Genomic DNA, 27,731 nt, shown 5'->3' with positions numbered 1-27,731 from the left:
GACATGGATGGGACCGCGCTTGTGTTCTCGCACCTCTTCAGCACGCTTCTCCCTCCTTGTCGCCCTGCCACCACCCCCGCCTCTCCTCTCACTCTCTCGTTCTGTCGCCGAGGCCGACAAGCCCAAGGACGCAGCCCTCCTGTACTTATTTGGTCGACCAACATACAGGAAGGATGGCGGTGACATAGCGCCATCACACTAGCCCCCATGAACACTGCTCATGCGGTCTGCCGCGCCACGTGGGACTGGGATGTCGCCTCACCTAGCGCGGCAGCTCTCCCTACGGGGGAGCCACCGCTACCATCGTCGGTGATGATGCCGTCGTTGCTATGTTTGCTTTCTGCCGCGGCCAGCGGCTCGCGCACCCCACCGGCGCCGCCATCTCCCACTTCATTCTCCCCAGAGGGCGCCCGATTTGGTGACGGGGACAGCTTGTGTGTGCACGCCTCCGAAGCGTCTTTCCTGCACTGCTGTCTTGCGCTTCTTGTGTGCCGATGGGTTGCCGAGCGTGTGGCGATCTCTTCGGACGGCGAGCTGTCAGCCGTTCTGCGGCAAATGCAAAGCGCACCACTTGTACGCGGCCCATCTCACTCGTGGACACCGGTCAACGACGAAGCCGATGGCGATGACCGCGAGGAGAGCTGGCGCCACCTTTACTGCAGCACGTTGGCACTGGCGGACTGCCGTGTCTCTACGCTGCTCCCCGCACCTCCTCCACAGCTCACTCGCGCCGCGTTGGCCGCAGTGCTTGAATTAGATTGTGACACATTCGACGATGACGACGATGAAGAGGCGAAAATTGATGTTGTGCTCTCGCACCTCTGCGCTGCGTCGAGTTTGCCAGGCGCCGATGCGGATGGCTGTGCTGGCACCGAGCGAAGCGCCATGGCCGCATTGCGGGACGCATGGCACGATGTCAAGTCTCGCGTTCCGCTCAAGGCCAGTCCCTCTGCCCACCTCACTGATGGCCACATCCGCGCGCTTCTTCGCGTGTACGCCGAGGCGAGCGTCGAGCTTGCATCGATTACACCTCTGCGGACCCTAACAGCAGCGGCCGAGCCCGCAGCGGGCGCAGAAACAGAAATGACAGCGGCCGTGGCTGCTCTTGGTGCGGTGCGCGAAATTCTCGGTGCTCAGCAGGTGACCCGCATCACCGCCTCGCACACTGCCTCCGTGCCTACTGACCAGCTCATCCTCGGTCGTATCCGCACCCTCCTGCTTGCGCTTCTTGGCACATCGTCGTCGTCGTCCTCTTCGTGCGCACAGTTTTATCTGCACCCTCATCTAGAGCTCAGCATCGATCCGTCCCGCAGCGTCGCCGGGTGTGGTCTGCTGGCCATCGGCACCGTCAGAGAGGGAGAGCTGCTCGCCCGAGAGGCGGCACTTGCCACGGTGGCCGACACGGAGGTACGCGTATTTTGTCGAGGCGGCTCCGAGACAGCGAGCGCCGTCGCCAACACCGGAGAGCGCATTCAGGACAGCACGCCGATCTGGAAGGAAGGTGCGCGGTGCCGCCACAACGGCGCGGCGGCTGGCCCTGTGGCGGAGGAAGCAGGGGATGAACTGATCGCTTGGGCACGTCAGCGCAAGGACTCAGCGCTGCTCACCACAGAGAATGGCGAGCGCAGCGCGGCAGCTCAGCTTCTTAGTCTGCTGGCCCGCTTCCCTGATCTCTTGCGCAGCGGCCTGCACCAGTGGGCCGAACGTGTGATGTACGATGCTTTCCCGCTTCCGTCTGCCTCGTGCGTGCAGGAGGTGCAGGTCAGCAAGGCCGCAAAGCCACAGCCGGAGGCCGCACCGCAAAATAGCCCTTGCGACACAAACCTCACTGCCGACGCTCCGCTACGCCGAGCGCTGAACTGGCGCGGTGGCGCGGTGCATGCATCTTTTCCATCCGCGCCTCAGCTGCTTCTCGATGTGCGCGGTGTCGATGAATTCCGCATTGACCCGCCACCTCGATCATCGCGGCACAAGCAGTACAATGAATACCACGGATGCGTGAAGGCAGGGCTGAAGAGAGGTGACGGCGACTGTGGCGTGGCTGCGTGCGCTTCTCTGAGCGCGAACGATACGTCTGTGAAGGCGCTTTTCTCGTTCTTGCGCCACCTCAACCACGCGTGCGTCCCCAACGCAATTCTCGTGTTGGACAGGACACCCGCGCATCCACACCGAAGCGAAGACGACGGTGTCGTCGCGTCACTCGTTGCACTACGGGCCATCGAGAGCGGAGAGGAGATCACGGTGTCGTACGTGCCTGCCACTACAGCTCTGACGGTGTCGCAGACGGAGCTGTCGGAGACGCTTGGGTTTCGGTGCCGCTGCCACTTGTGCACCCAGAAGGCCGCGTTGCTACGTGGGCAGGTGTGCAGCGGGTGCAGACAGCTTATCTACGAGCCAAACATCCCTGGGGAAACTGAGGTCCTCACCAGTATGCCCGCAGCGGCTGGTGCGCCGAAAAGGGCCACCGTGTTCCGGCATGGAGAGCATTGCCCGCATCGGCGAAGGACTTGTGAGGTACACGGCGTCACCGAAGAGAGGAGCTCAGCTGCTGATCAGTTGCAGCGTCAGTTGGATGACGTCCCAATGCGGTTGGCCAAGAGTGAGGGTGAAGGCAAAGCCACAGAGACCGCGCGTGATCCGGTGGTGGCAGCGGTGCGACACCTCGTCGACCTCGACGCGTGCGTTGCCCGGACTCTTTTGCCTACGCACTTTCTGCGACTGCGGCTTCGCTTGGAGGCGTTCGCCTACTCAACGGTGGCGAGAGGCCTCGGCTCCACTGTCAGCGCCGAGCTCATCCATCTCTGCGCAAGCACACTGGAAGAGCTGGAGATGCTCATGCCGGGTAACCACCCCCTCTTGACTGGGCTGCGCATGTACCTCGTCTTCAGTCGTGGTCGACATGTGCGAGCGGTAAACGCCGCTGAGGATTTGGCGCACGGCACGCGGCACGCGGAGTGCTGCGGTGCCGTGCGCGAGCAAGCCGCACTGATGCAGCTGCCTTTTGTTGTGGACCCGCTTGTGCGCCGTTGCGTGGTGCGCTGCTTTCAGGAGCACTACGTGCAGCTTCTGGGGTGGAGAGCAGAGTGGCTGTCGCGCGCTGGTGAGACCGGCGCCTTGATGTCTTTCTTGGCACGATACTCAGTGGAGCTGGAGGCTTGCGGTGTGACGACGGCGGAGCACATGGAGCTGCTGTCCTGCATGGAGGACGGTGCCGAGGACGCGTAGCACAGCCACTCGCAGGGTGGTTGGCGTGCTGTGGGTCACCAAGTAACCAATGCACGTGGCCATGGGCGCGTGTCTCCCCTCTTGCGCTGCGCTGACGGGGGGGGAGTGCAGAAGCACAGAGGTGTCCAAAAGAGGATGACACACACGTGGCGGCACTGTCTGTCTGTGACCTTTTCTTGCCATCAGGGATGTATATACCTGGGAGGGAGAGGAGGGGGTGGGAGCGGCGGCACCGGCCGACCTCACCACACGCGTAAGTTCCTCGTTGTCTGCATGTCGGGTGGCCTTTGACACTTTCGGCTGAGGCCGTTTGATGGGGGCGCGCACGGCACACATCATCGTGCAGTCTTCTGCTCCCGCCTCTTTCTCGCGGTGCGTTGCTCAGGCGATGCACTTCTTGCTCCCACTCTGCCCCACACCGCCCCTCTCCCTGCCTTTTTTTTCTGCGGTGTTTGGGCTCTGCGCGCGTTTTTCGTCCATCCGCGTCACGCTGTTCCCCTCGTGCGATGGCGCGGAAAGTCAGACACGCCGCGGCTACGACGGCGTCACACATTGTAGGCGCTGTAGGAAGCGACAAGAACACGGAGCAAGGGACGCCGTCCCCGGTGCAGGAGTGATTATACTCGTCCCTCTCGCCGCACCCCACTGCCGGCCCACCTCCGTCCTCTTCCCCTTTCCTCCTTTACACACGTCCTCCTCACATCCATGGAGGCGCTGCACTACGAGCTGTGGGATCGCTGCACGTCTTTTGTTGCCTCTGCCTGCGCCGGCCGCGATGCTTCGCACGGCCTTGGCCATATGCGGAAGGTGACGGAGCAGGCAATCCTGCTGTACCTCATGGACACTACCGCCACTGTGGCACCCGGGGAAAAAGCCGGTATGTTGTACCGGATTATACTAGTGGGCATGCTACACGACGTGGCAGACCACAAGTACGACGTCGCCGGCACTCTCCTGGACCGAGTGAAGTCCTTCACGGCGGCCGAGGCGGCAGCACTGGTGGCCCACGCAGCGAGCACGGACCCACGTCTTTTTTGGGTCCCTCTGCCGCGTGCCAACGCCGGCGAGGCAGAAGGGAGTGCGCAGCAGGTGACGCAGCTGCTGCTTACCTCACTGGATGCCATCTCGTACTCGAAGGAGGTGAAGCGGGGCATGCGCTGGTTTGTGCCCGCGCTGAGCGATGGCGTGGAGGCAGCGACGAAAAGCAGCAGCTGGGTGGCGGTCCGAGATTACGTAAGCGACTCAGACAAGCTGGAGGCCGTCGGCGAGGAAGGGCTGCTGCGCTGCTACGAGTACACGTGCGTACAGTATCGCGCTTCGGCGCTGGCACAGCTTACATCGAAGGGGCCCCAACCTTCCGCTGAGACTGCTGCGCCGCAGGCCGCCGCAGTCGAGCGGCAGCTTGAAGCAGTGCTACTGCGCGAAGTGGTGGAGCATTACCACGAAAAGCTGAAGCGCTTGCTGCCGGTATTCATCGTGACATCCTCTGGTAAGCACTTGGGCATCCCGCGCGCTGCCGAGATGGCTGCCCTTCTGGAGGAGTGGCAGCAGCATGGCCCGCCTCCTGTCACGGTGTACTGGCGCAACGCGGCGGCCGAGTACACACCAGCGTCAGGTTGAGGACCTTGGAGGAGGAAAAGGGGGAAGTGACCTTACTGAGGTTCTTGTGATGGTTGCGCGTGCACCCACACACGCTGGGGTGTATGCGTTCTGTTGTCCCACCACCTCTTTTCCCACCTTTTCCTGGTCCCTCTAGCGTACCCCACACATGTGTCTTCGCCCATGACAATGCGCGGCGTTAATGTGCGTGCGGACGACGCACGAAGAGGCCAAGCGACGTAGGAAGGGGGGGGGGCGACTGTCTTGCTCTTCCTCCCCTTCTCTGATCCACCGTTGCTACCTTTTCTTTTCCTTCCTCTCCTTAACACGTCACTGTCGTGGCTGCGGCGACCTCCAAGCACGGCGGCATCCGTGCGAAACCTGTGAGGTGGCTTAAAAGGGAATTCACCGACCCGCGCCTATCCCATCGCATCCCTTCTCCTCCACCCTCTTCCTCTTCCTCTCGGTGCGCCACTCATGCACTGCTGTGGCTGGGAAGCCAGCCAAATTTTTGCATGGCAATACGACATGGATGCCGCGGCTCTGTTCCACGAGCGTCAGGCGGATGTTGCCGCCTTTTCGGCCCTTGTGTTTCGTCGGCCGACATCCGCAGTACGCCAGCTGCGCACGACACCGGCCACCATTTCATCGGCGACCCACACCACTGTGAGTGAGGCAGAAGCCGCTACCTCTTCTTCTCTGATACACGTGGCCGCGGCGACGCCGGCGTACCGCCGCCCCGCCTCCGCGAATGTGCCAGTGTCACGCGTCCTTCAAGAGATCAAGGCACGGGCAGAACGAGAGAAACGGATGGCACGCAAAACGAAAAAGAGGACCAGGAGCGATGCCGACGAGCTTGCCGGCGGACTTCTACATTTAACCACGAGCAGCAGCCGTAGCGGTGCCCCGCTGCGCGCCATGGGCTTCTCCGCGCAGGAGATTCGCGACCGCACCTACCTCTGGATGACGGAGCTGGGGTCGCATTGCAGCTCTGCCGACGACGTCTCGCGGCGCGCCGCGAAGGAACGCACCGCCCTCACTCCCCAGCAGCAAGCCCGGCTGCGGCGACTGCGCATCAAGCGAACACATCAACGCCTTTTGTCACACGCGCAGTGGGTCCTCTGGCTGCGCCGTCGGCGTCGGCTGTGGTACCGCCGGCGGCCGGTGGCGCGACGGCGGCATCTCACTCGGCAGCTCGCACTCGAGTACGGGCGGCCGATTGGGCTCTGCGGCTGCTGCAGGCGTAAACGACATACGTCCGACGCGTCAACTGCGGCGCGCAAAGCACGCCCGCCTGCCATCAAGGCTGTACGCAAGGTGGTGACGCAGTGGCTTCCATCGCACTCGCGTCTGGCGAAGCGCTTCCACTACCGTATTGTTTTTCTTGCCATACAACCCAGCGTCACGCACGTATCGTTGACGGCAGCAACATCATCGATCCCCTCGCAGCATGGTGGTGATGCAGCGCTCAGCTCCACAGCGCCATGTGAAAGCTGGCGCGCAAGACGTCTGCGCCTCTGCGCATCATGCGTGATTCGGCTCGCCATACCATGTGAGCCCGCGCGAAAAGATCATCGATTTTTGCAGCGTTGGGTGACCGCGCTCGCGGTGCAGCAGCGCCGGCGACTCTTCTGCAGCCCCACTACAGGGAATGGCCCGCCATCACACGCGCAGGCGTCGCTAATTGCGTCCGCCCCAGCTGCAACGATGCTGGCCGACCTTTCGCATCACTGCGTGTACGCGCTGACGCCGCGGAAGGAGTGGCCATTCAGTGGTGGAGTGCGCACTTCACCTGATTCGCCGCATGACGCCGCGTCTGCTGTCTCATCTGCGCTGACCAGCCTCCTTGCATTGCTCGGACTGCATTCTGATGTGGAGGACGTTGGCGCCGCACCTTCTGGGGTGGTCTTTGCACTTTCTCCGACGGCACGCCATCAGCGCACACAACAAACTTGTGCAACTGTCGTGCATGGACACATGTGGTGTGCAGGCGCGGCATGCCTTGGGAATGCTGCCCTGAAGGCAGCCGACCAGTGCCGCGACTCTGTTAGCACTCTCTCTCGTCACACGCGCGTGGTGCCAGTGGTGCTGGTTGCTTCACTGCGCGCCAAAGCCGCAGTCACTTCTACGGCGATTTTTCTCTTCAGTGAAGGCCCGGTGCACTTCACACGCCGCGCTACGTCACAGTTGCGAATTCGGCTTGTCTCATCCTGGAGCCCGTGCTCGCTGAGCCCGACACGCGCCTCTGTGTTTGAGTACTGGCGGTGCGACCCCTCCGCGTCCTCTTCTCAGCCGGAGTCTGAGGCGCTCTCGACGCTCAAGGGTGCTTTTCAGCGCTGCGCCCGTGTCTACCGGCGGTTGCAGCTGCGTTCATTTCGCCCCCGCTGTAACCCGCGCGTTCGCCGGGGAACGCCGTCCACGTCTCCACCCCGAAAAACCGCGCCAAGAACTGGTGCGACGGTGGCAGGGTCAAGGACTGCTGCGCATGACCCTCAGTGGGCTTCGCCGCGCCTCTCCCTCGTGGCCTACCCCAGCTTCTCCTCTCCGTTTCTACCAGATCCGCACCGCAACGAGTCCGGGGAAGGAGGGACGGCTCCGTACGCATGGCGCCTTGCGCTTCTCTACCGCGTTCCTGCGAGCGGGAGCCGTGACTCGTGCACCCGCATCCGTGGCGCCGCTGCTAGGTCTGCCGCATCCCCAGTCGCGAAGCGTGCCGTGGCCACCCCTTCGCTCCGACGTAGGTGCCTACTGTCGTGGCAGGCGCGTCGCGCCCACTTCCAGCTGGCTCGTCGCTTCTTTGGGTTTCTTCTCATGGCACCACCGAGGGCTGAAACAACGCGTAGCGGTGCCGCCGCGCGGGGGCGGTGCCGTGCGCTTGGCTTCAAGGATCGCGTCACCCTCCTTCACCTGCTAGGCCGTCCTGCCTACCCTCTGGACTATGGGCTGTCCCGCCCTTCAGCAGCGGCGCAGCAGCGGCGCCGACCCACTCCAAAAAAGGCTCGGGTGACGAGGCAGGGCACAAAGCGCAGTCGCACGCCAACGGACGGCACGTCTGCCGCTGTGGCGCCGGCGAGTGCGCCACTTCCCTCGTACCTGCACATACTGGAATACTATGGTAATGTCTCGAATGCGGCGTGCCGTGTCTTTGTGCGGGCGGCACACACAGATCGCAAGCTCCCTACCCTACACAGCAGCGTGGGGACGGTCCTGCTGCAGTACCGGTGGCTGCAGCGCAGAGGCGGCGGCGCGTTGCGCATACCGGGTGTGGCACGCGTCGGTGTTGTGTCGTCATCCGCCTTCTTCGCACAGCGATTCGGGTGCATGGTGGCACCTGTGTGGTGCTGCTTTCCGCCGACGACGAGCGAGACTGGCGGCGGCGCCGCTCTTGCCACTCTCGACAACGCGGACGAATATACGCTACCCGTGGTGGTGCCCGGTGCCAACTGGACTGCCGTCTCCCTGGTTGGTGACACCGCTTCTGCTTCTCGCGCACTTAACTACCTGCTCGCCCCTCCTGAGGTAGCGGATGATCTGCTTCGCCGCAGCGCATTGCTTCACCGAGACGAGCTGCCGCGAAAGCGGGCCCACAGTCGCCATCAGCGCGTGTTTGACCTTGGACAAGGACGTGCCGTGCGAGAGCTAGAGACGTTGCTTTTCGATCCGCTGTCGTGCTCGCCGGTACAACTCATACAGTGGTACGCGTGACGTGGGCCGCGGAGTGGTGTCCACACGTGCAGGGTGGGGGGCAGCGCTTAAGCACGCACGCATACATACGCACATGCCCGTGTTCCTGCCTTTTGTGTCAAGCACCGATGGCGTTTCGGAGATCCCTTCCCCTCCCTCCACCATGAAGGTCCGTTGCACGCCAAGGAGGTTCCTGCGTGGGTTTAGCGCAGAGGCACAGACGCAGCGGATGAGGACCAGGATGCGTGTCGGCGTGGTGGTTCCAGTCCACCACCGCCGACGTGATCGATTTCTCTGGAGTTCGCCAGCGTCTGTTGTGAGTTGTGCCCACCACACGGCGATAGCTTCACACACACGTACACACACAGAGACACATGCTTGCACGCCAAGCGTGTGCTTTTCTACTTTGACGACAAGGACCGCCAGAGGGACTGTCGCTGCGCATTCGAGGGATCTCACGAGCTGACGTCACACATGCCACCGCGCGGCTCACTGCCCCTCTTCTAGGCTCATGCGCCCCACATGTCCCCCATGCTGCTCCCCGCGCTTTCTCGTGCTCTGCGTACTAGCGCACGTCCTCGCCGTCATTTGACTCTGCCTGCTTTCTTTTAGAATACAGCCGCTGCTTCTGCTGCGACTTTGCAGAGGAGCGCTTGCCCGCACCGCGTTGGTCACCCGCCACCGGAGCAGGCGCGGAAGCGAAGACTTGAAGGACAACTGTAGGCCAGCTGCATCACAACAGAGCAATCGAGGACTTGTGCGCGCAAGCACACGCGCACACCAACAACTGCATCATGGATGCCGGCTCTGTCTTGGACAACCTCCTCGAGCGCCACCGCGGCTTTGTCACCGCACCAGAGCACACGACGCTGGCGAAAGTCCACCGGCGCCATGGATCGACGTCTTCAGCAGTGCCGCCGTCGAAGATGGTGGAGGCTGTGGAGCGAGGAGTGAATCCACTCATGCTGGGGGTGCAGGCCCACAAGGCAGAGTCTGCGGCACGCGAGAAGGCGAAGGCAAGGAGGAAGGGGTCGGAGCTGGACGCATCCCACAGGTCCCTAGAGCTGCCGGCGCGGTCAAGAACTGCGTCCTCGAGCCCCCGCAAGGCTTCTAAGCAATCAATAAATTCGTCAACCTCTGCTGTAACGGTGCTCAAGACGCACACGCAACTCCCAGCGGTGCCGGCGGCTAGAGAGATGCAGCGGGCACGCGAGGTGGCGATTTCGGCAACTCTCACGTCGCGCTACCAAGAGCTGCGTGCCAAGCGGCAGCAGGAGGACGTGGAGCGCAAACACGGCCGCTCTGGCACCGCGTCCACACTGCACAGTGCCGCCACAGGCGCCGGCAGCGAAGGCGAAACGAGCGCACAGAAACGTGTGCGGACGGAAGAGAAACGACTGCCTCCGCGGGGGCTCCCCTTGCCGATGACTACGTCCACCACGGTTTCTCGAACCCGGCGAGGTGTCTGGAGACGGCGGTGTACGACGCGGAAGATTCTGCGGCTCGCGCGAGAGATCTCACGGGCCTCAGCGTTGCGGCGCTACTGGTACACAGCACTCTCCGACGACAGGGCGGGGTCTGGTGATTGCGGTAATTTCGCGCCAGCCACGCACGCAGCGGATGATAGCGGAAGAGATGAAAATAAGGAAGGGGCTGCAACAGCTGCACCGGCGTCGAAAGCTACGCCAACGCCAACGCCGGAGCAACTCGGACGTTGCACCCCGCCGTTGTCGTTGTTTGCATCGAACGACACCACAGAGAAGCGCTGCGCCCTCCGTCGTCTCCGCGCCGCTCGCCGCAGCGTCAACGACGCGCATGACAGCCCCCAGATGTCTAGAAAGCGGTGCGACGTGGTGGAAGGCGCGAAAGCTGCAGCTGCGACGCCTGAAACCGTCCAGCTGCCGGTAGCAACGGCACAATCGGCTGCCCACCGCACTACACCCTCACGCACGAGTCGCCGCCAGCGCAAGGAGGCTATTCGTTGCGTTCTCAGTTCCTCCGCAGCGAGCATGTGGGCACTGGCAGCCCGCATCGTCGCAGAGCGTCTTGGCACCGTCTCTCAGCTTCGCCTCGAGTGCATGGCTACTACAGCGCCGGCATCGGGGTTGGCGGCGCGCAGGAAAGGACCAGGTATGCTGCCTCTCTCTCTCGCCCGCTTGTTCCCGCTGTTTGGCGCACTTGTGGAGGTGCAAGAGCTGGAGCTCACGACAGCGCCTGTGCGCTTGCGCAGCTCTCGAAATACGCGTCGCGCCCGCTTCGCGTCAGCCGCCGGCGGCAAAAGTGTCCGTGGCGCCCCGGAGCTACGCGTTTTACAAGAACGCAGGGGTGTTGTGGTGGAGGAGTACAGCGAAACACTGGGTGTTCTATTGCTGCCTCCCCAGTGCGGGGCCGATATGCAGGCTTGGACAGATGAGGTTACAAGGGGGCTTGCACAAGGGCAAGACACGTTGGCATGCGCGAGCAGGGGTGACGAAGCAGCACCGCTGCCACGCGTGAACTCGTCTCCCAGTATTGTTCGAGTGCCCAAACACTTTCCCGGGGCCTCTGGCAGCTTTGCGGAGCTGCTGCAACGGCTATTACTGCGCACTCCTACCACACCAGCCACTCCTCTTGCGGGCCTGCGTGTGCTGGTGGCCGTGTTCTGCGGGGAGGTGCACACGGCAGCTGAGGGCTGTGATATCGCTGCCCGTCACGTTCACCGTGACGAGGGGGGCCTACCGGTGCCTGCCGAAGGCATGAGAGCCGATGCGTACCCACTTCATCGCCTGCTGCATCGTTGCTTGTGAGCACAGCGCAGACAAGATATCACTGAGCTGCTGCGAGTCCCCCTGTACACATCGCCATCACGAACGGCGCGCAAAACGAGGAGTGACTGTGAGGGGGATAGGGGCGGCCGCGAGCGGAGCAGGCGCGGATGTTGTGGCGACAAAAACTTTTTTCTTCGGACTCATATCGTCACTTGTGTGTGCGCCGCCTTGTGTGGACATGTGGGATTTGCGTCTGAGAGAGGCGGAGCGTGGGGAGGGGGGAGGGTGCCTTCTTTTTTCACCTCGCTGCCACTGACGCTGCTGCTGCCGCTGCCCCCATCGTCCTCTTTCCCTTTCCTTCTCCCCCTGGCTGCCTCTGCTCCAGAAGGGTGTAAACGGGTAACAGCATCCGCACGAAGCAAAGAAAAAATTCCGCACAGAGCGGCAGGACACATGGCGTCCCTTATTTGTGTCCTCTTGGCAGTGCGGGAAAGTGCGCAGACTTGAATCGGCCAGTCGATCGCGGCAGAGGTGCAGCCGACGGCGAGCCGCCGTCCTCCACGGACGACGTATGAGGCGCGAGCAGTCATGCACCCTGTCGCCCGGTTGGCGGTTGCGTGCTGCCGTGTTACGAGGGTGACGACTTGCGTGCTTCATTCCCCCTCAACTACCTTTGCAGGTGTGTTGTCTGTAGAATCGCTTGTCCGCTGCCCTCCCCCTGCCTTCCCACCTTTCATCGACGGTTGCTTCTCCTCCTCCCCCTCAGGAGTCCTCGCATGCGTGCCGGCGCGCACGCCCATACGCACTCGCATACCGATACACACGCCAAACGCGTACCCGCGTCTCTGGAAGCGGGGCGGCGCGCGACGGAGCGCAAAGTTTGGATAGCACAAAAACTCAGCGGTGAGGCGCTGCCTTGCCTTCTTGCTTGCCCCCGACCCGACCCCTTCCCCCACCCCGTATCCCAGGCGCGACAGCCCTGACCGTCTCTCATACACCACGACGCCAAGACGTACGTCTCTCTCGTCCTTCTGATCTCGCAGCGTGGTCGTGCAGGCCGTACACGCCCATCGGCCTTTGCCGCCGCTTCCGCACGAGCGTCCACTAAGATGAAGCGTGGCCGCAGTCGCTCCCAGTCCACCGACTCGGCGGCGGCAGAGAAGAGGTCGCACACGGAGCAGGAGGAGGTGGCGCTGTTTCTCTTCCGCCGCGACCTGCGCGTGGTGGACAACACCGGCCTGCAGGCGCTCTGCAACGAGGCCGCGCGCCGTTCCATCCCGGTACTGCCGGCGTTCTTCTTCAACCCAATTCAATGCGACAAGAAGAGGAACCCGTACTTTGGCGACGCCTTTTTCCAGTTCTTCTGCGAGTCCCTCGTAGACTTGGACGGCGCGACGCAGCTCAACGGTGGACTGGTGTGCCTGCGCGGCAGCGATGAGGATTGCCTGCGGCGCATCCGAGACGGCGGCTATGAGGTTAAAGTGCTTGGGTTCAACGAGGACTACACCCCGTTTGCCCTCGTGCGCGATCGGCTGCTGCGCGACTACGCGGACAAGCAGGGCATTGTGTGCGTGACGGGGCCTCACGACTACTCGCTGCGTCCTCTGGATGAGGTGGTCAAGGACTCCGAGCAGCCGTACAGCGTCTTCACTCCGTTCTACAACAAGTTCACGGCCGAGCATGCGCGCAAGGTGGCGAAGCCGCTGTTGGTGAACGTGAGGAAGGTGCAGTCGATGCTGGTGTCGCAGCCGAAGAAGTGCCTGGAGCATCACCTGGTGGATCCCGCGCTTCTGTACACGCACATGCCGCAGGTGCAGGACCACGGCGGTCGTACAGAGGGGCTGAAGCGATTAGCTTGCGTGGAGAGGCTGAAGCAGTACGCAGATGTCCGCGACGACATCGCGGGAGACTGCACCTCGCACCTCAGTCCGCACATGAAGTGCGGCACGGTGTCGACGCGGGAGGTGTGGCACGCCAGCGTGCAGGCGCTCGGCACCGGGCACCCGTTCACTCGACAACTTGTGTGGCGAGAATTCTACGCGATGCTGGCCTTCACGCGCCCACGGCTCTTGCAAGGGCAGCTGAACTCCTTCATTGGCCAGAAGGACATTGTCAAGGCGACGCAGCCGAAACAGAATGCACCGTTCCAGCCGTCGTACGACGACTACAAGTGGCGCTGGAAGGCAGAGCACTTCGAGGCGTTCAAGGAGGGGCGCACCGGTGTACCGCTTGTCGACGCCGCCGTGCGGTGTCTGACTGCCACCGGCTGGTGCCACAACCGCTGCCGCTTAGTCATCTCCAACTTTGCCGTCAAGGTGCTCGGAATCGACTGGCGTGAGTGTGAGCGGTGGTTTGCGACAGTGGCTGTGGACTACGACGTCGCGAACAACAACGGTGGCTGGCTGTGGTCCTCAGGCCAGGGTGCGGACGCGCAGCCGTACTTTCGCACCTTCAACGCATTCCGCCAGTCGGAGCGCTTCGACCCGGACTGCAAGTTCGTCTTCCAGTGGGTGCCGGAGTTGGCGAAGGTGCCGCCGAGCGTCGTGCACCACTGGGAGGAGTACTGTGCGAGGGCTAGAGACAAGGCGACTGGTACCTACTCGAGGAAGCGGGGTGCCCAAGGGAAGGCAGAGGAATACCCCACGTCGTATCCCGCGCCCATTGTGGACATCAAGGCCGCCACCAAGGCGGTCATTGAAGAGTACAAGAAGTACGGCAAGTACAAGGAGAGCTAGCCGATGTGCTCCCACCCCTCTCCACCTACCACATCTGTGTTGGACTGATGTGAGTTCGGGCGATGGTGGGGCAAGAGGTGGCGAGGAAGAGGCGCGGCGTGCCATCCGCCCCCTTCCCTTTCTCTTTCCTCGTCGCCGCCATCACACGGCAAACCCGTTTCACAACACAACTTCACATACACACATAAATAGACGCACACGCCCACACATACAAGCATGCACGTACACACGCCAACATTCAAGGATGGCCCCGGACACACCGACGAGCACGTGGCACACAGCGTGTGCCTGAGGACTCTGCCCATCTCCGTACTGACAGGCCCACACGAGTGTGAGCCGTGCACTCGGTCTTTCCTCCTCTCTGCTTTGCGGTGCCCTCTGCAGTCCCTGATGACGACGGTGTGTGTGTGGGGGGGGATTGGGGGGGGCACACCTCTCGGTGCGTGGCAGCTCAGGGCCCAGTGCACGCACACCGACTCTCTCCCTGGATGGAAGCGACGCAACCCCCCAGCTATCCCTGCCAACTGCCGCGCCACCCCTGGTGGTGACAAGGCCAGGCGCCTGCGACGTGGGGAGGGGTGGGAGCGATGTGTCGCTGCTGGTGTCGGATGGCAGGCCGTGGACGACGTTGCGTCTGAGCGACCTGCGAGGCCACCGTGGTGGTGGTGAGGGCTTGAGGCGGAGGCGGTGCTGAGATGACTGTGTGGACGCATTGCTGTACCGCGTGTGCGCCGCTGCTTCGCTGGGCGGGATGGGGCCTGTGACGTGCTGGAGCGGTGTGGAGCTGGGACTCATGTTGGATGGCAGAGAGCGGGCACACGCTGGGCGAGAAGTGTCAGTGCCGCGCGCTGTGTGCGCGTGCATCGTTACAAGTGTACTGTTTGAGAGTAGAGCCCGCATTCATGGTGAGAGGCTCACTGGCGTGCGCATGCGTGGGTATGGGTGTTGGGGCCTCGGCGTGTGGACAAACTGGAATACACACATCTGTGGCACTTCATCGCGGGCTTTGTCGGTGTTGTCTCGCGAAGAGGGTCATCCGCTGCTGCCCTCTGCTTTCGTTGCTGAGCGTTCGTGTGTCCTCGGGTGTGCTTCTGTCGAGGTGTCATGACGTTGTGCATTTTCATACGTTTGGCTCTCGGGCTTTTCCTCTTATATGGGTAGACAGGCATCCGCGTCACAGCCAACTGCATGGGGCAGCATGAAGATGGTCATCCTTTCAAGCGGTAGTCGCTCGAAGGATTACGAGCAATCATCGCAGCGAAAAATGTTGTGGGCTTTTTTTGTTGTTGAAGGCCTTACTGCACGCGTGCGGCGGCTTCGAAATCAAAAAACCTAGTGCGGTTTGTGAGTTGTGAGGCAACATTTACTTCATGCCCAGCTTCCCTCGTTCAATGCACCCGGGCACCAGTGGCGCGCGCCGAGGCCGTCAATGCCGTAGCTAACGGAGGCAAGTAGTCCACCTGACAGGTGACGTAGGCAACGTTCCCACCGTTACGGCTGTCCTCCACTGACTCTCTCTCACGTCTACCCCTCCCCCTCCCCCGGACGCCTTCCTGCTTGCTGTGCTGCTCTCTTTTCACGCTTTGTGTGTGTGTGTTTGCACGTGACGTGGGTGGCGCTGGCTGAAGAAGTGAGTGTGACACACTCGTGCGTTCTCTTGAGCTGCCTCTGACGGCCTCAAAATCAGCGCAAGCGCGGGCACTCTTTTGGGTTGCTGGTGTCGGTGTGCTCCGTTTGCACCAACGCGTCACAGCCACCTGCGCGCTGTGGCGTCTTTTCTGTGTGCCCTTCGCTTGCTCCTCTGTTTCCTTTATTCTTCATGCACCAACTCCGCACCTTCAACTATGTGGCGTCTGAGCTGGGCCACGACGAGCCGGTGCTGCACGCCGTCTTTGCAACCCACCGCTGCCTACCTCCAGAACCACCGGAGGCAAACTTCATGACGATTATTCCTCAAACAGTCACCGCTGCCTCACGCAGAGCGAGCAGCGGTGGTGAAAGTGTTGGAGCAGCTGTGCACGCTGAAAATACAGTCGCGCTGACCATGGAGGACACGCTAGCCGCACCGCTGGAGGTTGCTCTCACAGTGGAGCAGGAGCTCGCCAAGCTCAGCAAGAAACTCGATGCGTGGAAGGTGCAACGCCTCGCTGATCTTCAGGCGCCTGGAGGTGAATATTTCCCTTCACGATTGGCGCAGATGGAGACGGCGATGGAGCAGAGGCTGGCGCGCAGACGCATCGAGGAACAGGACCGTGCTCAGAAGCGCATGGATGTCCTCCTCAATTATCTCGGTCCGCGCATCGATGAGCAACTGCAGCTGGTGGCACGTGAGTACGACGGTGAGGAAGCGCCGTCGGGCAGCGATGCAAGGGTGGAAACGACAAGCGATGTGAGGGATTCGGCTTGCGCGGACAAGAGTGCAACCTCCGCCGCCACACCGTCGCCGCCCTCCCCTCGTGCGCGCATTCTCTGCGACCAGCATTACTTTGTCACGCGCCAAGAGATCGCGCTGGAGGAGCGGGTCGCAAGGCAGGCAGTACTGCGCATCATCTGGAACGCCCGCCGTCTGGCGCAACTAGTCGACGACGAAGTGTCGTTTCGCCATAGCATCGAGGCAAGGGAAGTCGCGTGGCGAGACCGGGTCCACAGTGAGTTGCACGCTTCCCTGGAACTGGACCATGCCTAGCATCTCTTTACGTCTGCTCCTCTCCTGCGGCATCGCGATGATGACCGGGGGGGGGACGGCGGCCTTGCCCCCTCCTCCATACACACACACACACGTATGCAGAGACGCACATACCACGAAATCATCCTCGTTCCCTCGCCGTCGCCGTTTGCAATACTCTGTGCGGTGATGTACACTAGCAGGCCACCTGGCCCCTGCCGCGGGACGTTGTTGTTCGATTCCAACCCTCCTCGGCTCTCTCCTTCCCTCCCCCTACTTTCCCTACCCGCGGGCCACAACGATCTACACCGTCGTATAGGTGCGTGCACGGGCTTCTACTCCCATCGCATGCATCGTCCTGGGCATGTCTGCCATGCGACGACACTTGACTCCCGCGCACGTACCACCCATTGCCGGCGGTTGACAAGGCAAAAGGGTAACGCAGCGGGGCGGATCTGCACGGAGGGAGTCGCACAGATCACTGCACAAGAAAGCAGCTGCGAGAGGTCGCTGCAGCCGAAGCCACACGCGCGTCTCTGTGGTAGTGTTCATCGCCTGCTCTGGCGAATGGTGCCCTTCCCGGGCACACCTGCGCCTATTCATGCGCACACTTCGCCCGAGAAGGTGCCTGAAGTCACAGCACATCGCCAGCGAGCCTACCGTAAGGCATCTCCGAGTCTCTCTCTCTTGTGTGCTTGGCGCGTGCGCATGCCGTGACCACCACTGTCATCCATCTCTCACTCCCTTTCTCTTCTCTTTTGCCGTCTTCTGCTGTGAGGGTGCACACACACACCACCCACCCACTCACACACACACACACACACGCGTACGCACGTGTACACGGAAAGCACTGCAGCGCTCACTCGTTTGCTCAAGCGACGCGGACAGGTCGATATAACAGGACCAAAGACCCCGCGCCTTCCTCGGTCATCCCTAACCCTGTCCCGCCCGCCCTCCCGCCTACCCCCAAACGAATCAACGAACGAGATCAGTTGCGCTTCTGTTTTCCGAGTATTTTGCGCGCAGGCACGAAGGCGGGCAGCTCCTGCACTTGCCCTCACGCCATTCACATAAACCATCATTCCCCAAGCCCTCGCTCCGCCCCTATCTGCTCTCTTGGGCGCGCGTGTCTTTGTCGTTGGCTTACCATTCCCTCTCTGTTTCCCCCATCTCTCACTCGCCGCCTCGCTGCAGATGCTCGAGAAGGTCGTGCCGATCCCATTCTTGGGCAAAGAGGTGTCCGGCTGGCTCTACCGCACCACGCGGTGGACGCGCGAGCACCCGTACACGGCGACTGCCATCCTAGCCGCCTGCATCGGGGGCTCTATACTCTACGAAGCGCAGGTGACGCACAAGAATCGCATGCCGTCCCCCAACGTCAACAATCACCTCGAGTATCAACTAAAGGAGGCGTCGCTGTGGGAGCAGTGGTTCCGCCGTGCCAGAGCCCCACAGCAGGACATGAAGGCCGAGGAAGTGGCGGCGCTCGAGAATGCCGGTGACATGCTTACGCCAGAGGAAATAACGCGGCAGCAACGAATGTCGCAGCGCACCATCGCCGATTCCGAGCGGCTTCTCGCGACCACCACCGACGCTGCAGAGCGCCAGTCTTTGGAGATGGTCATTGAGCGCGAGAAGGAGCTGATGAAGGGCGTCAACAACACCACAATGGTGGTGCGCAGCGGCCAACTGGAAGTGCGTGCCCCACACTGGGAGATCCGCAATAACGAGCGCAACTGGAGCATCCTGTCGCGTGATCAGCAGCAGCAGAAGGACCACTACTGGTACCGCCTCGAGCGCAGCCGCGAGGATGACTTTGCGCGCAACACCTACTCCACGCCGTAAGCGGGTTATGCGAGGGGGTGGGGGTGGTTGATGTGTCTGTGTGCGTCCATTGTGTGTACCACCGTGAAGTTGCAGTTGGTGCGGATGTGGCTGTGCAGTGGTGGTCTCCTTCCTGGGTGCTGCTTCACAGTGCGTTAACTCTACAGACAAGACATAACAGAAACACCTTTTGCGTGTTGCCTCCGCCTCATCGGCTCCCTCGGCGAGAGAGGTGCGCGTGAAGCCGAGAGAGGGGAGATGTTACGGACCTCGACCTCAAACTCGCCTGCCGCCGCAGTGTGCGAGTAGGTTGTGTGTCGCCAATGATAGCAGGGGCCTCAGGCACGTGCCTCGGCCTGTGTGCCTGTTTTCGGTACATCAGCCTCGACCTCTTCCGCTGACCTTTTACACCACCACTCACATCTCGTTCTGTTTCTCGCTTCCGTTACGTCCTTGCCAACGAGGGAGAGACTCAAGTGTTGACGCGCTTCACCGCCACCCCATCAATTTCGGGTGCTTAGCACTTGTAGTGTGTGGCCGCGACCCACCCGAGCCCTGTTGTATTATCTCCGCCTAAACTTCAGCGCGACGCTGCGGGGCGATCGCACCGCTTCCCACCGAGCTTGTAAAAGATGTGGAGACTGCATAGCCCCACGATGGCTCTCATAACATCCAACTCCGCAAGAGCCGCTGTATTTGCAAGAGAGGCAGCATGCCGCGGCGCTCTCTGTGGCCGGCGCCGCTGCATAAGCGGCGGCGGTCGCGGGGACTTGTTCACGCGACACGCCAGCGCCTTCAAACCCCCCGCGTTCGGCGTGCTCCGCGGCCTGACGCACTCCTCCCAGACGACGCACCCGCAGGCCGGTCAGCTGCAGGCTCGCAAACGCATTCAGCATACCATGCATGACCGAACGTTGTCGGGCAGCGGTCATCACCGCACCGCCGTCGCAACGTGGTCATACCTGCTTCCTTCCCTTCGCCAAAATGTTGAGCAGGCGGTGCCAGATTCGTTGTACGAAAAACTGCTCGCTGACGAGATACCACTGACGCCAGCGGAGTGTCGACAACTCGCGGACGCGCAACGCCTTCTCCGCTTTGAGCTGCAGCAACGCATTGGGCTGCTCGAGGACAGCCTGGCAGACGCTGCACTTCCGTACTTCTTGCAGTGGCCCGCGCTCTTTCAGCGTGCGTGGCTGCGCTTGCCCATGGGCCAAGGCTGCGCATCGGTGACAGAAGCAACGCGCGATGCCGTCGCTCCGGCGCCGCCATCCTTCGTGCATGCCCCGGCTGCTCTCCTCATCACCGAGTGGGCGCCGACGTTGTCCCCTGCATCGCCCCCCGCGTGCTCGAACGGGCTGGTCGGGCGTGGCGCTCTTGTCCCTCGTCTGGCACAACTCACCAGACACGTGATAAGCTGCGTCGAGGAGGACCTGGACCGGCTCGAGCGTGACTCTGAGCCGCGAGAGGACGGGCTACCACGCAGTCGTCGTCAGGTTGCCCTTGAGACGGCGTGGCGAGCACAGTGGGCAGCCTTGCTCAGCTGGCACGGTGGCACGTCGTAGTATGAAAGGGGGCAAGAGGACAGTGAGGCAATCACCAGGTGTTGTAGGGAGAAGACTGAAAGAGCCGGAGGGTGCACATCGCCGGCCCGCTCACTCAGGCAAGTGTCAAGGTCGCTACATTACGCTTCCCTGGTGTGAACCGGCAGTGGGAAGCTGACGCGCGCATACGCACACTCCACAGGCCAAGAGCGAAGAGAGATCTGTGAGGTGCGCACGTCTGTGCGTGCCGGAGCTGTGTGGTGCTGTGGTCTGTCTGTTTCTCCCCCGCTCGTCTTTGAGTCCCCTCATGCGTTTCGCTGTGTACGAGCCGTGTGCCACGCGCGGTGGCGGCCGTCACACGCGTGTGCAGGTTCGACCCACAGGGAAGAACTCAGGAAAAGAAATAACAAAGGGAGTGAGGAATAATAGCGAAACAACTGCGCGCCATGTTCGCGGGTAATGCTCTGCGCTTGGACAGCAATGTGGACGGGCCACGTTCCTGCTTCACCAATGGGCGATGCTCTGCTGCGTCGCGTCGGCTGCCTCGAGTCGCCCTCACCATTCTGCAAATTTATTTTTCCTCTTTCTCCCTCTCTGCTTTGCGCGGTTTTGGCGCCGTCGTTCCGTGACGCAGACAAGCAGGGGGGCAGTTGGCTGCTCGCCTTCTCTTGGCTTGACGCCTCACCCACGTCCACCGCTAGACTGGATGGCGACCGCGTCGACATATCTTGCGCAGTCTCTTCGGCAGCTGGTGGACGCGGACGCATCCCTGCAACTTCACATACTGGAGCGAGTCTCTGCGCATGCTGCGTTCCATGAGCCCACGGCCGCAATCTCCTGCTCAGTTGGTCCGCAAGCGCCGCTCGACGATATGCCTCTGTGGTCTCGTCCTGAAGACTTTCCACCTCTCCCATACAGTGGACATGCAAAGGCGCAGTTGGAGTGTGAGCCACCTCTGCGTTGGGTACCGGTGGAGATGGTGCTGATGCTGGACGTGTTCGAGGTGGCTCAGCGCCACCCGAGTGGGTGTCAGGCTCTCTTCCTCACTTCCAGCGTCTGCATTGAGGCCTCTGCCTCTGCGGCGGTGGCCGCGTGGCTGAGCTGCTACGTGACGGGTTTCATCGAGGAGCGGCGCACCGAGGGTGCAGTGGAGGCTTCCTGTGCAGGGGCGCGGATGCGGCGCTTGCCGTGGCCGTGGCCCTGGTGCGCGGCGATTCTGTACAGACAGCTGAAGTGTCAGGTGCGGGTCCTGCTTCTGCGTGTACCTAGCCTGTACACCGCCGTCACCTCTGGCGCAGGAACACGTGCACCCAGCGAGCGCCTCCGCAACGCGCTCCCGGTGACTCCCGCTATAGTGGCTCCATCAGCGCCGCCCTCTGGAGAGGCTGACTCCTTGACAGAGCAGCTTAGCTCCATCGTGCCTCTCTCCACAGAGCTACAACAGCTGCCCAGCGCACGGCTCACGAACACGCGCGTCCCCTGCTGCGCCTATCCATCTGATCGCTTCCTAGAGTCCTCGCACACGGTGCACATGATTGGCGTGGTGCACCAAGTCTTCTACGAGGGCCACAGCGCAGCGGTGCCCGCTCCATGGGTGACTGTGCTGCTTCTGCCATTGACCGTCTCTCTTCCTCGTTCTGGGTTTGCCAAGTGCGGCAAAGAGCCACCGAGGCGTCGGAAGGTCGACTTGAGCCTCCTCGGTACCCCGCAGCGCAGTGCCGTGGCCGTCATCGGGGGCGTCATTTCGGTGTGTGGGCACACGCAGGTTGCACGGCGTCGTGCCTGCGCAAGGGCAGAGGCCGCGGCACCGCTTCGCCTTGGTGGAGTAGTGGAGACGTCGTTGGAAGAGTACGTTGTTGCCACCTGGGCGGCACCCATGCAGCTTTCAACCGGAATACGACAAACAAACAGCTGCGCGTGGCTGAGCAGGAGCTGTGCGGGCGTGGCTGTAGAAGAAACAGCAGGTGCTTTTCCTTCAGCGACGGTGGTGACACTAGATTCTGCGGTGCGGGGGCCTGTGGCAGTGCCACCTCACCACATACGCAGCGCTGCGGGGGGCGCCGATATTGGCTGTTCGGAACACTGCGGTGATGAGGCGGTGCGATTGACGGTCGCGGAAGAGGAGACGGCTGCGCGCGTTGCTCTGATGTCCTGGGAGGGTGCTCGGCTGGCGCTCGGGATGGCGGCACCAGAGCAGGCAGAGGACAGGGACAGAGCGACCTGGGTAGCACGCTTATTCAGCGCCTCGCTCGATTTCCTCGTCGCATCTCAGCTCGCGCTTGTCTCGGCGCAGATGGCCGATGGCGTGGTGGTGCTTGCCGTGGATGAGGCGGTGCCGGAGTCCCTGCTGACGCGACTTCTGCGGCGGCTCGATCTTGTGGTGCCGGGCGCGACACTCGAGGTGCCGTCCTCGGCTCTAACGCGCGCCAAGCCGCCGTTTTTTCTCCCCTCGTACCGCATGCAGCGCGTCCCCGCGCCACCCGCGTCGAGAGCGAACGCGCCAGCATCAGCAGCGTACGCGGTAGTGGAAACGCCAATGGGATCACCTGCTGCGCGTCGGGCGCAGCACCATCGCGTGCGCACAGGCAGTGCCGTGACTGCTCCGCCACCCCCCTGTTACCCGGAGATCCTCCAGGGTGGCGTCCTTACGCACGCGAACGGTCGAACTCTCGTCCTGCAACGCATCGAGGCACTCCCTGCACCGACGCTCAAGCTCCTGCAGGAGGCCTTGCGCGATGAAGCTAGCGACGTGGAAGAGATGGATGTGCCAGTGTTTGTCTCGCATGAGAGCGAGCGCGCCCTCTGCTCTGGTGTCGACGTGTCGCCATGCACAGCGAGACAGCAGCAGGGAGAAGCACCGCAGACACCGTCCACAAATGTCACCGGCGCCACCCGTCGTTTGATTCGACGCGAGGGAGGTCAAGCAGTGAAGTACTGCGCCACCCACAGCGCTCTGTGCAGCGTACGGCAGGGAGCGTTTCTCACGCAGAAGAGTCAGCTGGTTGAGTTTGCGGAGCGCTGCGACGTTGTTCTGCGCCCGGCGTACGACATGCGCCGGCAGACGGCGGCGCTGCAGGGCAGCACCGTGCCCGCTTTTTGCGAGCTGCTGCACTCTCGTGGCGAGGCATGGCTGGGGTTGCTGGGCACGGCGCTGGCGCTTCCTGTGCACAACGCCACCGCTGATGGCCCTTCATCCAAACCTGTCGTCACGCCACCAAGCTGTTCCCCCAACGACACACCAACGCTGTCGGAGGCGTGCAACCGACTCCTAAGCACGTACTTCATCGCGGCCAAGGCCCGGTGTGTAGAGGGCGCCGACGCGAGCATGATGAAGACTCTCGTAAAGCTCACTTTGGCACACACGGAGTGGCGCACACGCCTCACGATGGCCCTTCCGCAGCGGACAGGGCACCCCACAACAGCCTCCTCTCCGACCCGTGCGGTGACGGCGCTGATCGACGCGGTGGCTGCCGTGGGGCTGTGCGATGCGACGCTGCACTTCTTCACAGCCAAGACGCTCCTTGGTGAGTGCGTGTTTCGCCTTCTTGAGTCCGAGGCGTGGCCCACGTGGGAGACCGAGTACTGCGGCACCACGCTTTCACAGCAGGCGGAGCGCGGCGTGGGCCGCGCTTTTGTACACGGTGAAGATGGCAGGCCACCCGACTGGCAGCGGCTCTACGCCGAAGTCGCGCACCGCACGCGCTTCGTGCCGGCATCGGCGCACACCACAGAGCCGCAGTCGTCCGCCTTCTCGATCCTGCAGCTGGTTGAGGACTTGCAAGGCCATCTAGAGCGCACGGTGCAACAGAGCCACCTTGCTTCTTCATCGACGGAGGGAGGCGTGTGAGAATGCGGTGCCTGCACGTAGGCGTCTGCCATTGCCACAGCTCCGGGCCGCTCGCCGCAGTGGGCCCTTCTCCTCCCGCCGCTGTGCACTGGCCGGCTCATGTCGATGCCTGAGCCTCTCGCGTGGCGCCCATCATGTTTTCTTCTACTGCTTTGTCTGCTCACCTTCATCTGCTAACACTGATACTTCGACAACCGTATACGACGGCACACGGCTTGGCCGTGGCACCACCACACTCGTTGCTGGCATCCTTCCCGTTTACAATGAGCACACAGTATGTGCGGGTGCCGTAGTGCATCTCTGCGGCGCTTGAGAGGCAGGTCCGCATGCCGACACTGAGGAGAGGTGAAGCACGTGGGGTGCCACATCTGGAGCGGAGGCTTCTGCGTTTTTTGTTTTCATGAGTGTGAACCGTCCCTTTTAGCGACGCCGAGAGAGCGAGAGCGAGCGAGCGAGCTAGCGAGAGAGAGCATGCTGTACCCTGAGAGGGCGTGCGTGCCACCACGTACGTGAGAGCACACCACCACTGTTCTCCATCTCTTCTCTTACCGCCAGCGTGCCGATCTCTCTGCTCAGCCCTGCTGTCGCTTCGCCGCCGCCTTCGGCGCTCACGGAGGCCACGGCGTCGCTCTTGTGCACACCTTTTATCCTTTGGACCACCGCCATTGTCTCTCTCTCGATCACCGGCTTCCTCTGATTGATTTCCCATTACGTGGCACGGCGCCCGCTTCACGTGTGCGTGCGTGTGTGCTTGACTCTCGTGCCCTCCCCCTCTACACCTTCCGATCACCCCCCCGCCACACCTTACGCTGGAGTGCGTCATCCCGTCACAGATCTTCATTCGGAGTCTTCCATAGCAAAGATGATGTTTGGCCGCTCGCATGCGCCGCAGAAGGAGTGGGGCAACATGTACTTCTACGAGAAGCTGCACCACCTCATCGACCACACCTCCAACTTCGTCATTTCAAAGGTGGACTGGTGGCTTCCCTCCGTCGCGGTGGGGATCGCGCTTAGTCTTTTCGTTCTCGGCGGCCCAGAGGCCCTGCCGCAGGCGGCGTCCATTGTGCTGCCCTCGGCCACCCCCGCCGTGACCACTCCTCTGTTCGCTACGCCGGATGCGCCGCAGGGCGGTGCGGCCCCGGAGGATGACGAGGAGTTTTAGTTGCGGTGACCGCAGAGTCCACTCAATAAAGCACGAGGGGAAGAAGTGACACCAGCACAGTGCGCACACACATATACCCTCCCCCTCCAGGCGTCCTCATAGGAAATGTTGTATGCTTCTCTGTATGTGTATGTGTGCGCGTGAGTCAGTGAACGCGACTGCACAAAGTTGCGCGCTGCCGTGATGCTTCTTGAAGCGGGCACGCGGTGATGCAGAGTTCTCTTGCTGTCGCCGTTTTCTGGCGTCTCTCATTTCTATTTGTCGTTTTCGGTGATGACCGTCGAGCTAGCGTGGTGTTCTTTGGTATGCCACGCGAGCTTCGCAAAGTGCTGCAGGCTCACAGCACCTCTCGTCTCACGCCATTGATGCTGAACGCAACGACCCGATTAGGCACGACTCACTCGCGCTGCATGAGCTTCCCCTGTCGGGAGTCTATCGCGACCCCCCCTCCGTGCCCCTGGCAGAGGCGTGCGGGTTCAGGGAAAGGCGGTGTGCCCTGTGCTGCTACAGACACATAGCAACGTCCCGCCTGTCGCAGCACATGTGGGCAAACCACCCAGAGACGCCCCTCCCTTCCGGCAGCAGCGTCGCCCTGGAGCAGGCCTGAGTACCGGAATGTGCGAGCGCTGTATGCAGGCGCTGCCAACCGCGGCGGGCATGGTGTATCGCACCCAGCGAAGGCATGCAGAGTGAGAAGGGCACGACTGATCGACGAAAAAGGCGCGAGGGGATCTGCACCAGCCAGCCCCACAGCGCATGTGCGCGAAATGTGCGGCGCAGGTGCCGGAAGCGTGTCGAGGGCACCCCCGGACTGCGGCATGGAGTCATCGGGGGTGCAATGCGATGGGCCTCCTCACGGCATTACGGGATGCCGCGGGGTGAGGCGACTGGGAGGGCGCAGCATGGGGCATGCTGGCAGAGTGCGGGGTCTGGGAGGGCCCTGACCCGGGGCTGGCGGGCTTCCTCTCTGAGCTCATCGGGCATGCGCCCCGACAACCCCCTGTCGACGGCACGACGGACGCCACCGCTTCCGCCCTGGTGCAGGACGCTGGACGCTGCCCGCCCGGATCGGGGCATGCAGTTCAGCCAGGGTGCGTATGGAGCCAATCGCGCCGCACGCATGCGGAGAAGGGGCGAGGGGAGCGCGTGAGGCGCACGGCCCCGATTCGATGGCGGGACGGCTTGTCCTAGACGTCGAGGATGTAGCCGTGCTGCCGCTGGCGCGGGGTGAGCGGCGGCTGTGCATGCGTATGTTTGCTGACCTGCTGCGGGTGTGGAAGGGACACGCTGAGGGAGAGACACGTTTGGGTGTTTGCTCAGCTGCGTCGTTTTCTTTTGATTCTATTTAACCTCTAAAGTGGCAGTCTTACGTAAGCGAGGCGAAGGCCCGGTGTGGGCGTGTTTGTGTTCGAGGCTGGAGGAGTGGCTAGGACAGGCGTTCTTTGGATAGTCCTGTGTGTGCCGTTTGCCGGGCCACCTGCACCTCGCCAGGCGGAATCCTACTACCTCCTCCTCTGTCTGTTCGGACTTGTTCGATGATTGCTCGCAGAAGCCTTCATTCTTCGTGACCTATCATACAGAGGAACACAAGCGATACTACTTTCCACACCAAATACATTCGCGCACTCGCGCCACGGCGACGCTGCAGTCCTTTCACCTGGTGGACGTGGCTGGGCAGCTGTACAGGTGCGCTGCTGTGCGCTCGCAGACGTGGAGTTCTCCAACTCGTTTTCTTTTTGTGCAGGCCCTACGCCGCCCAAGCAACGGTCTACAAACCCTCGCTAAGCCACAGTCATCGGTCCCCATTAACTCGCATGCTATCCCTTTCCGCCGCTTCTTCACGGAGCGCGAGTCGTGTCGCTCGCTGCTCCTTCAACCCTCTTCATCATTATCTCGGTACGGCCTTGATTTCACGCGTGCGCAGTCGCTCGATTTCGCAGCATGAGTCTCGTGCGGTGTCTTGCGTGAAGTGCCTCGCTGTGTTGTTGTACCTCGCGTGCCGAGCACCGTGATGGCCGGTGACGCCTCTCGGTGCGTGGCAGCTCAGTGCCCAGTGCACGCACACCGACTCTCTCCCTGGATGGAAGCGACGCAACCCCCCAGCTATCCCTGCCAACTGCCGCGCCACCCCTGGTGGTGACAGGGCCAGGTGCCTGCGACGTGGGGAGGGGTGGGAGCGATGTGTCGCTGCTGGTGTCGGATGGCAGGCCGTGGACGACGTTGCGTCTGAGCGACCTGCGAGGCCACCGTGGTGGTGGTGAGGGCTTGAGGCGGAGGCGGTGCTGAGATGACTGTGTGGACGCATTGCTGTACCGCGTGTGCGCCGCTGCTTCGCTGGGCGGGATGGGGCCTGTGACGTGCTGGGGCGGTGTGGAGCTGGGACTCGTGTTGGATGGCAGAGAGCGGGCACACGCTGGGGAGGAAAACGGAGGTGTTCTGTGTATGAATGTGTCTCTGTGTCTATCGGCAGTCCTTGTCAGCGGTTCTTGCTGTAAGCAACTCGAAGATAAGCCGGGGGGCCAGAGGCGTGCTGCAGCGTTTCCCGGGGTGCCGTTCCAGTGCTGTATAATACCAGGGACGTAAGCAGGGATACCCATCGCGGCAGCAGTTGTCTTCGCCGTTGCAGTCCTCCTCTCTATGAAAGGATAAGCGGCTATACCACTGGTGTGATTTTTACTCTTCCTCTCCCTCCCCTACTTCCT

At 62.2% G+C, this 27,731-nt stretch overlaps 10 protein-coding genes across 10 annotated transcripts; all 10 read left to right on the top strand.

The window, feature by feature from the left end:
- Window positions 1-555: 555 nt before the first annotated feature.
- On the top strand, window positions 556-3,225 carry LMXM_32_0510 (conserved hypothetical protein; the record flags this gene model as incomplete). The annotated part of the gene is made up of 1 exon (XM_003878247.1): window positions 556-3,225. The coding sequence occupies one exon, from the start codon at window positions 556-558 to the stop codon at window positions 3,223-3,225; it is 2,670 nt and encodes an 889-aa protein (XP_003878296.1).
- A 705-nt stretch (window positions 3,226-3,930) lies between these two features.
- LMXM_32_0500 (conserved hypothetical protein) lies at window positions 3,931-4,845 on the top strand (the record flags this gene model as incomplete). Its single annotated transcript, XM_003878246.1, has 1 exon — window positions 3,931-4,845. The coding sequence occupies one exon, from the start codon at window positions 3,931-3,933 to the stop codon at window positions 4,843-4,845; it is 915 nt and encodes a 304-aa protein (XP_003878295.1).
- A 456-nt stretch (window positions 4,846-5,301) lies between these two features.
- LMXM_32_0490 (conserved hypothetical protein) lies at window positions 5,302-8,529 on the top strand (the record flags this gene model as incomplete). The annotated part of the gene is made up of 1 exon (XM_003878245.1): window positions 5,302-8,529. One exon carries the CDS (start codon window positions 5,302-5,304, stop codon window positions 8,527-8,529), a length of 3,228 nt encoding a protein of 1,075 aa, XP_003878294.1.
- Window positions 8,530-9,302: 773 nt separating this feature from the next.
- LMXM_32_0480 (conserved hypothetical protein) lies at window positions 9,303-11,294 on the top strand (the record flags this gene model as incomplete). Its single annotated transcript, XM_003878244.1, has 1 exon — window positions 9,303-11,294. The coding sequence occupies one exon, from the start codon at window positions 9,303-9,305 to the stop codon at window positions 11,292-11,294; it is 1,992 nt and encodes a 663-aa protein (XP_003878293.1).
- A 1,070-nt stretch (window positions 11,295-12,364) lies between these two features.
- On the top strand, window positions 12,365-13,990 carry LMXM_32_0470 (putative DNA repair enzyme; the record flags this gene model as incomplete). The annotated part of the gene is made up of 1 exon (XM_003878243.1): window positions 12,365-13,990. One exon carries the CDS (start codon window positions 12,365-12,367, stop codon window positions 13,988-13,990), a length of 1,626 nt encoding a protein of 541 aa, XP_003878292.1.
- A 1,819-nt stretch (window positions 13,991-15,809) lies between these two features.
- On the top strand, window positions 15,810-16,676 carry LMXM_32_0460 (conserved hypothetical protein; the record flags this gene model as incomplete). Its single annotated transcript, XM_003878242.1, has 1 exon — window positions 15,810-16,676. The coding sequence occupies one exon, from the start codon at window positions 15,810-15,812 to the stop codon at window positions 16,674-16,676; it is 867 nt and encodes a 288-aa protein (XP_003878291.1).
- Window positions 16,677-17,849: 1,173 nt separating this feature from the next.
- Window positions 17,850-18,500, top strand: LMXM_32_0450 (conserved hypothetical protein; the record flags this gene model as incomplete). Its single annotated transcript, XM_003878241.1, has 1 exon — window positions 17,850-18,500. One exon carries the CDS (start codon window positions 17,850-17,852, stop codon window positions 18,498-18,500), a length of 651 nt encoding a protein of 216 aa, XP_003878290.1.
- An 878-nt stretch (window positions 18,501-19,378) lies between these two features.
- LMXM_32_0440 (conserved hypothetical protein) lies at window positions 19,379-20,041 on the top strand (the record flags this gene model as incomplete). Its single annotated transcript, XM_003878240.1, has 1 exon — window positions 19,379-20,041. The coding sequence occupies one exon, from the start codon at window positions 19,379-19,381 to the stop codon at window positions 20,039-20,041; it is 663 nt and encodes a 220-aa protein (XP_003878289.1).
- Window positions 20,042-20,726: 685 nt separating this feature from the next.
- LMXM_32_0430 (conserved hypothetical protein) lies at window positions 20,727-23,867 on the top strand (the record flags this gene model as incomplete). The annotated part of the gene is made up of 1 exon (XM_003878239.1): window positions 20,727-23,867. The coding sequence occupies one exon, from the start codon at window positions 20,727-20,729 to the stop codon at window positions 23,865-23,867; it is 3,141 nt and encodes a 1,046-aa protein (XP_003878288.1).
- Window positions 23,868-24,729: 862 nt separating this feature from the next.
- On the top strand, window positions 24,730-25,029 carry LMXM_32_0420 (conserved hypothetical protein; the record flags this gene model as incomplete). Its single annotated transcript, XM_003878238.1, has 1 exon — window positions 24,730-25,029. The coding sequence occupies one exon, from the start codon at window positions 24,730-24,732 to the stop codon at window positions 25,027-25,029; it is 300 nt and encodes a 99-aa protein (XP_003878287.1).
- Between the last annotated feature and the right edge of the window lie 2,702 nt (window positions 25,030-27,731).

Source organism: Leishmania mexicana, chromosome 32 (genome assembly GCF_000234665.1).
Source record: "Leishmania mexicana MHOM/GT/2001/U1103 complete genome, chromosome 32".
NCBI lineage: Eukaryota > Euglenozoa > Kinetoplastea > Trypanosomatida > Trypanosomatidae > Leishmania > Leishmania mexicana.
Note: the sequence above shows the minus strand (reverse complement) of the source record. Positions and strands in the feature narration are given on the sequence as shown.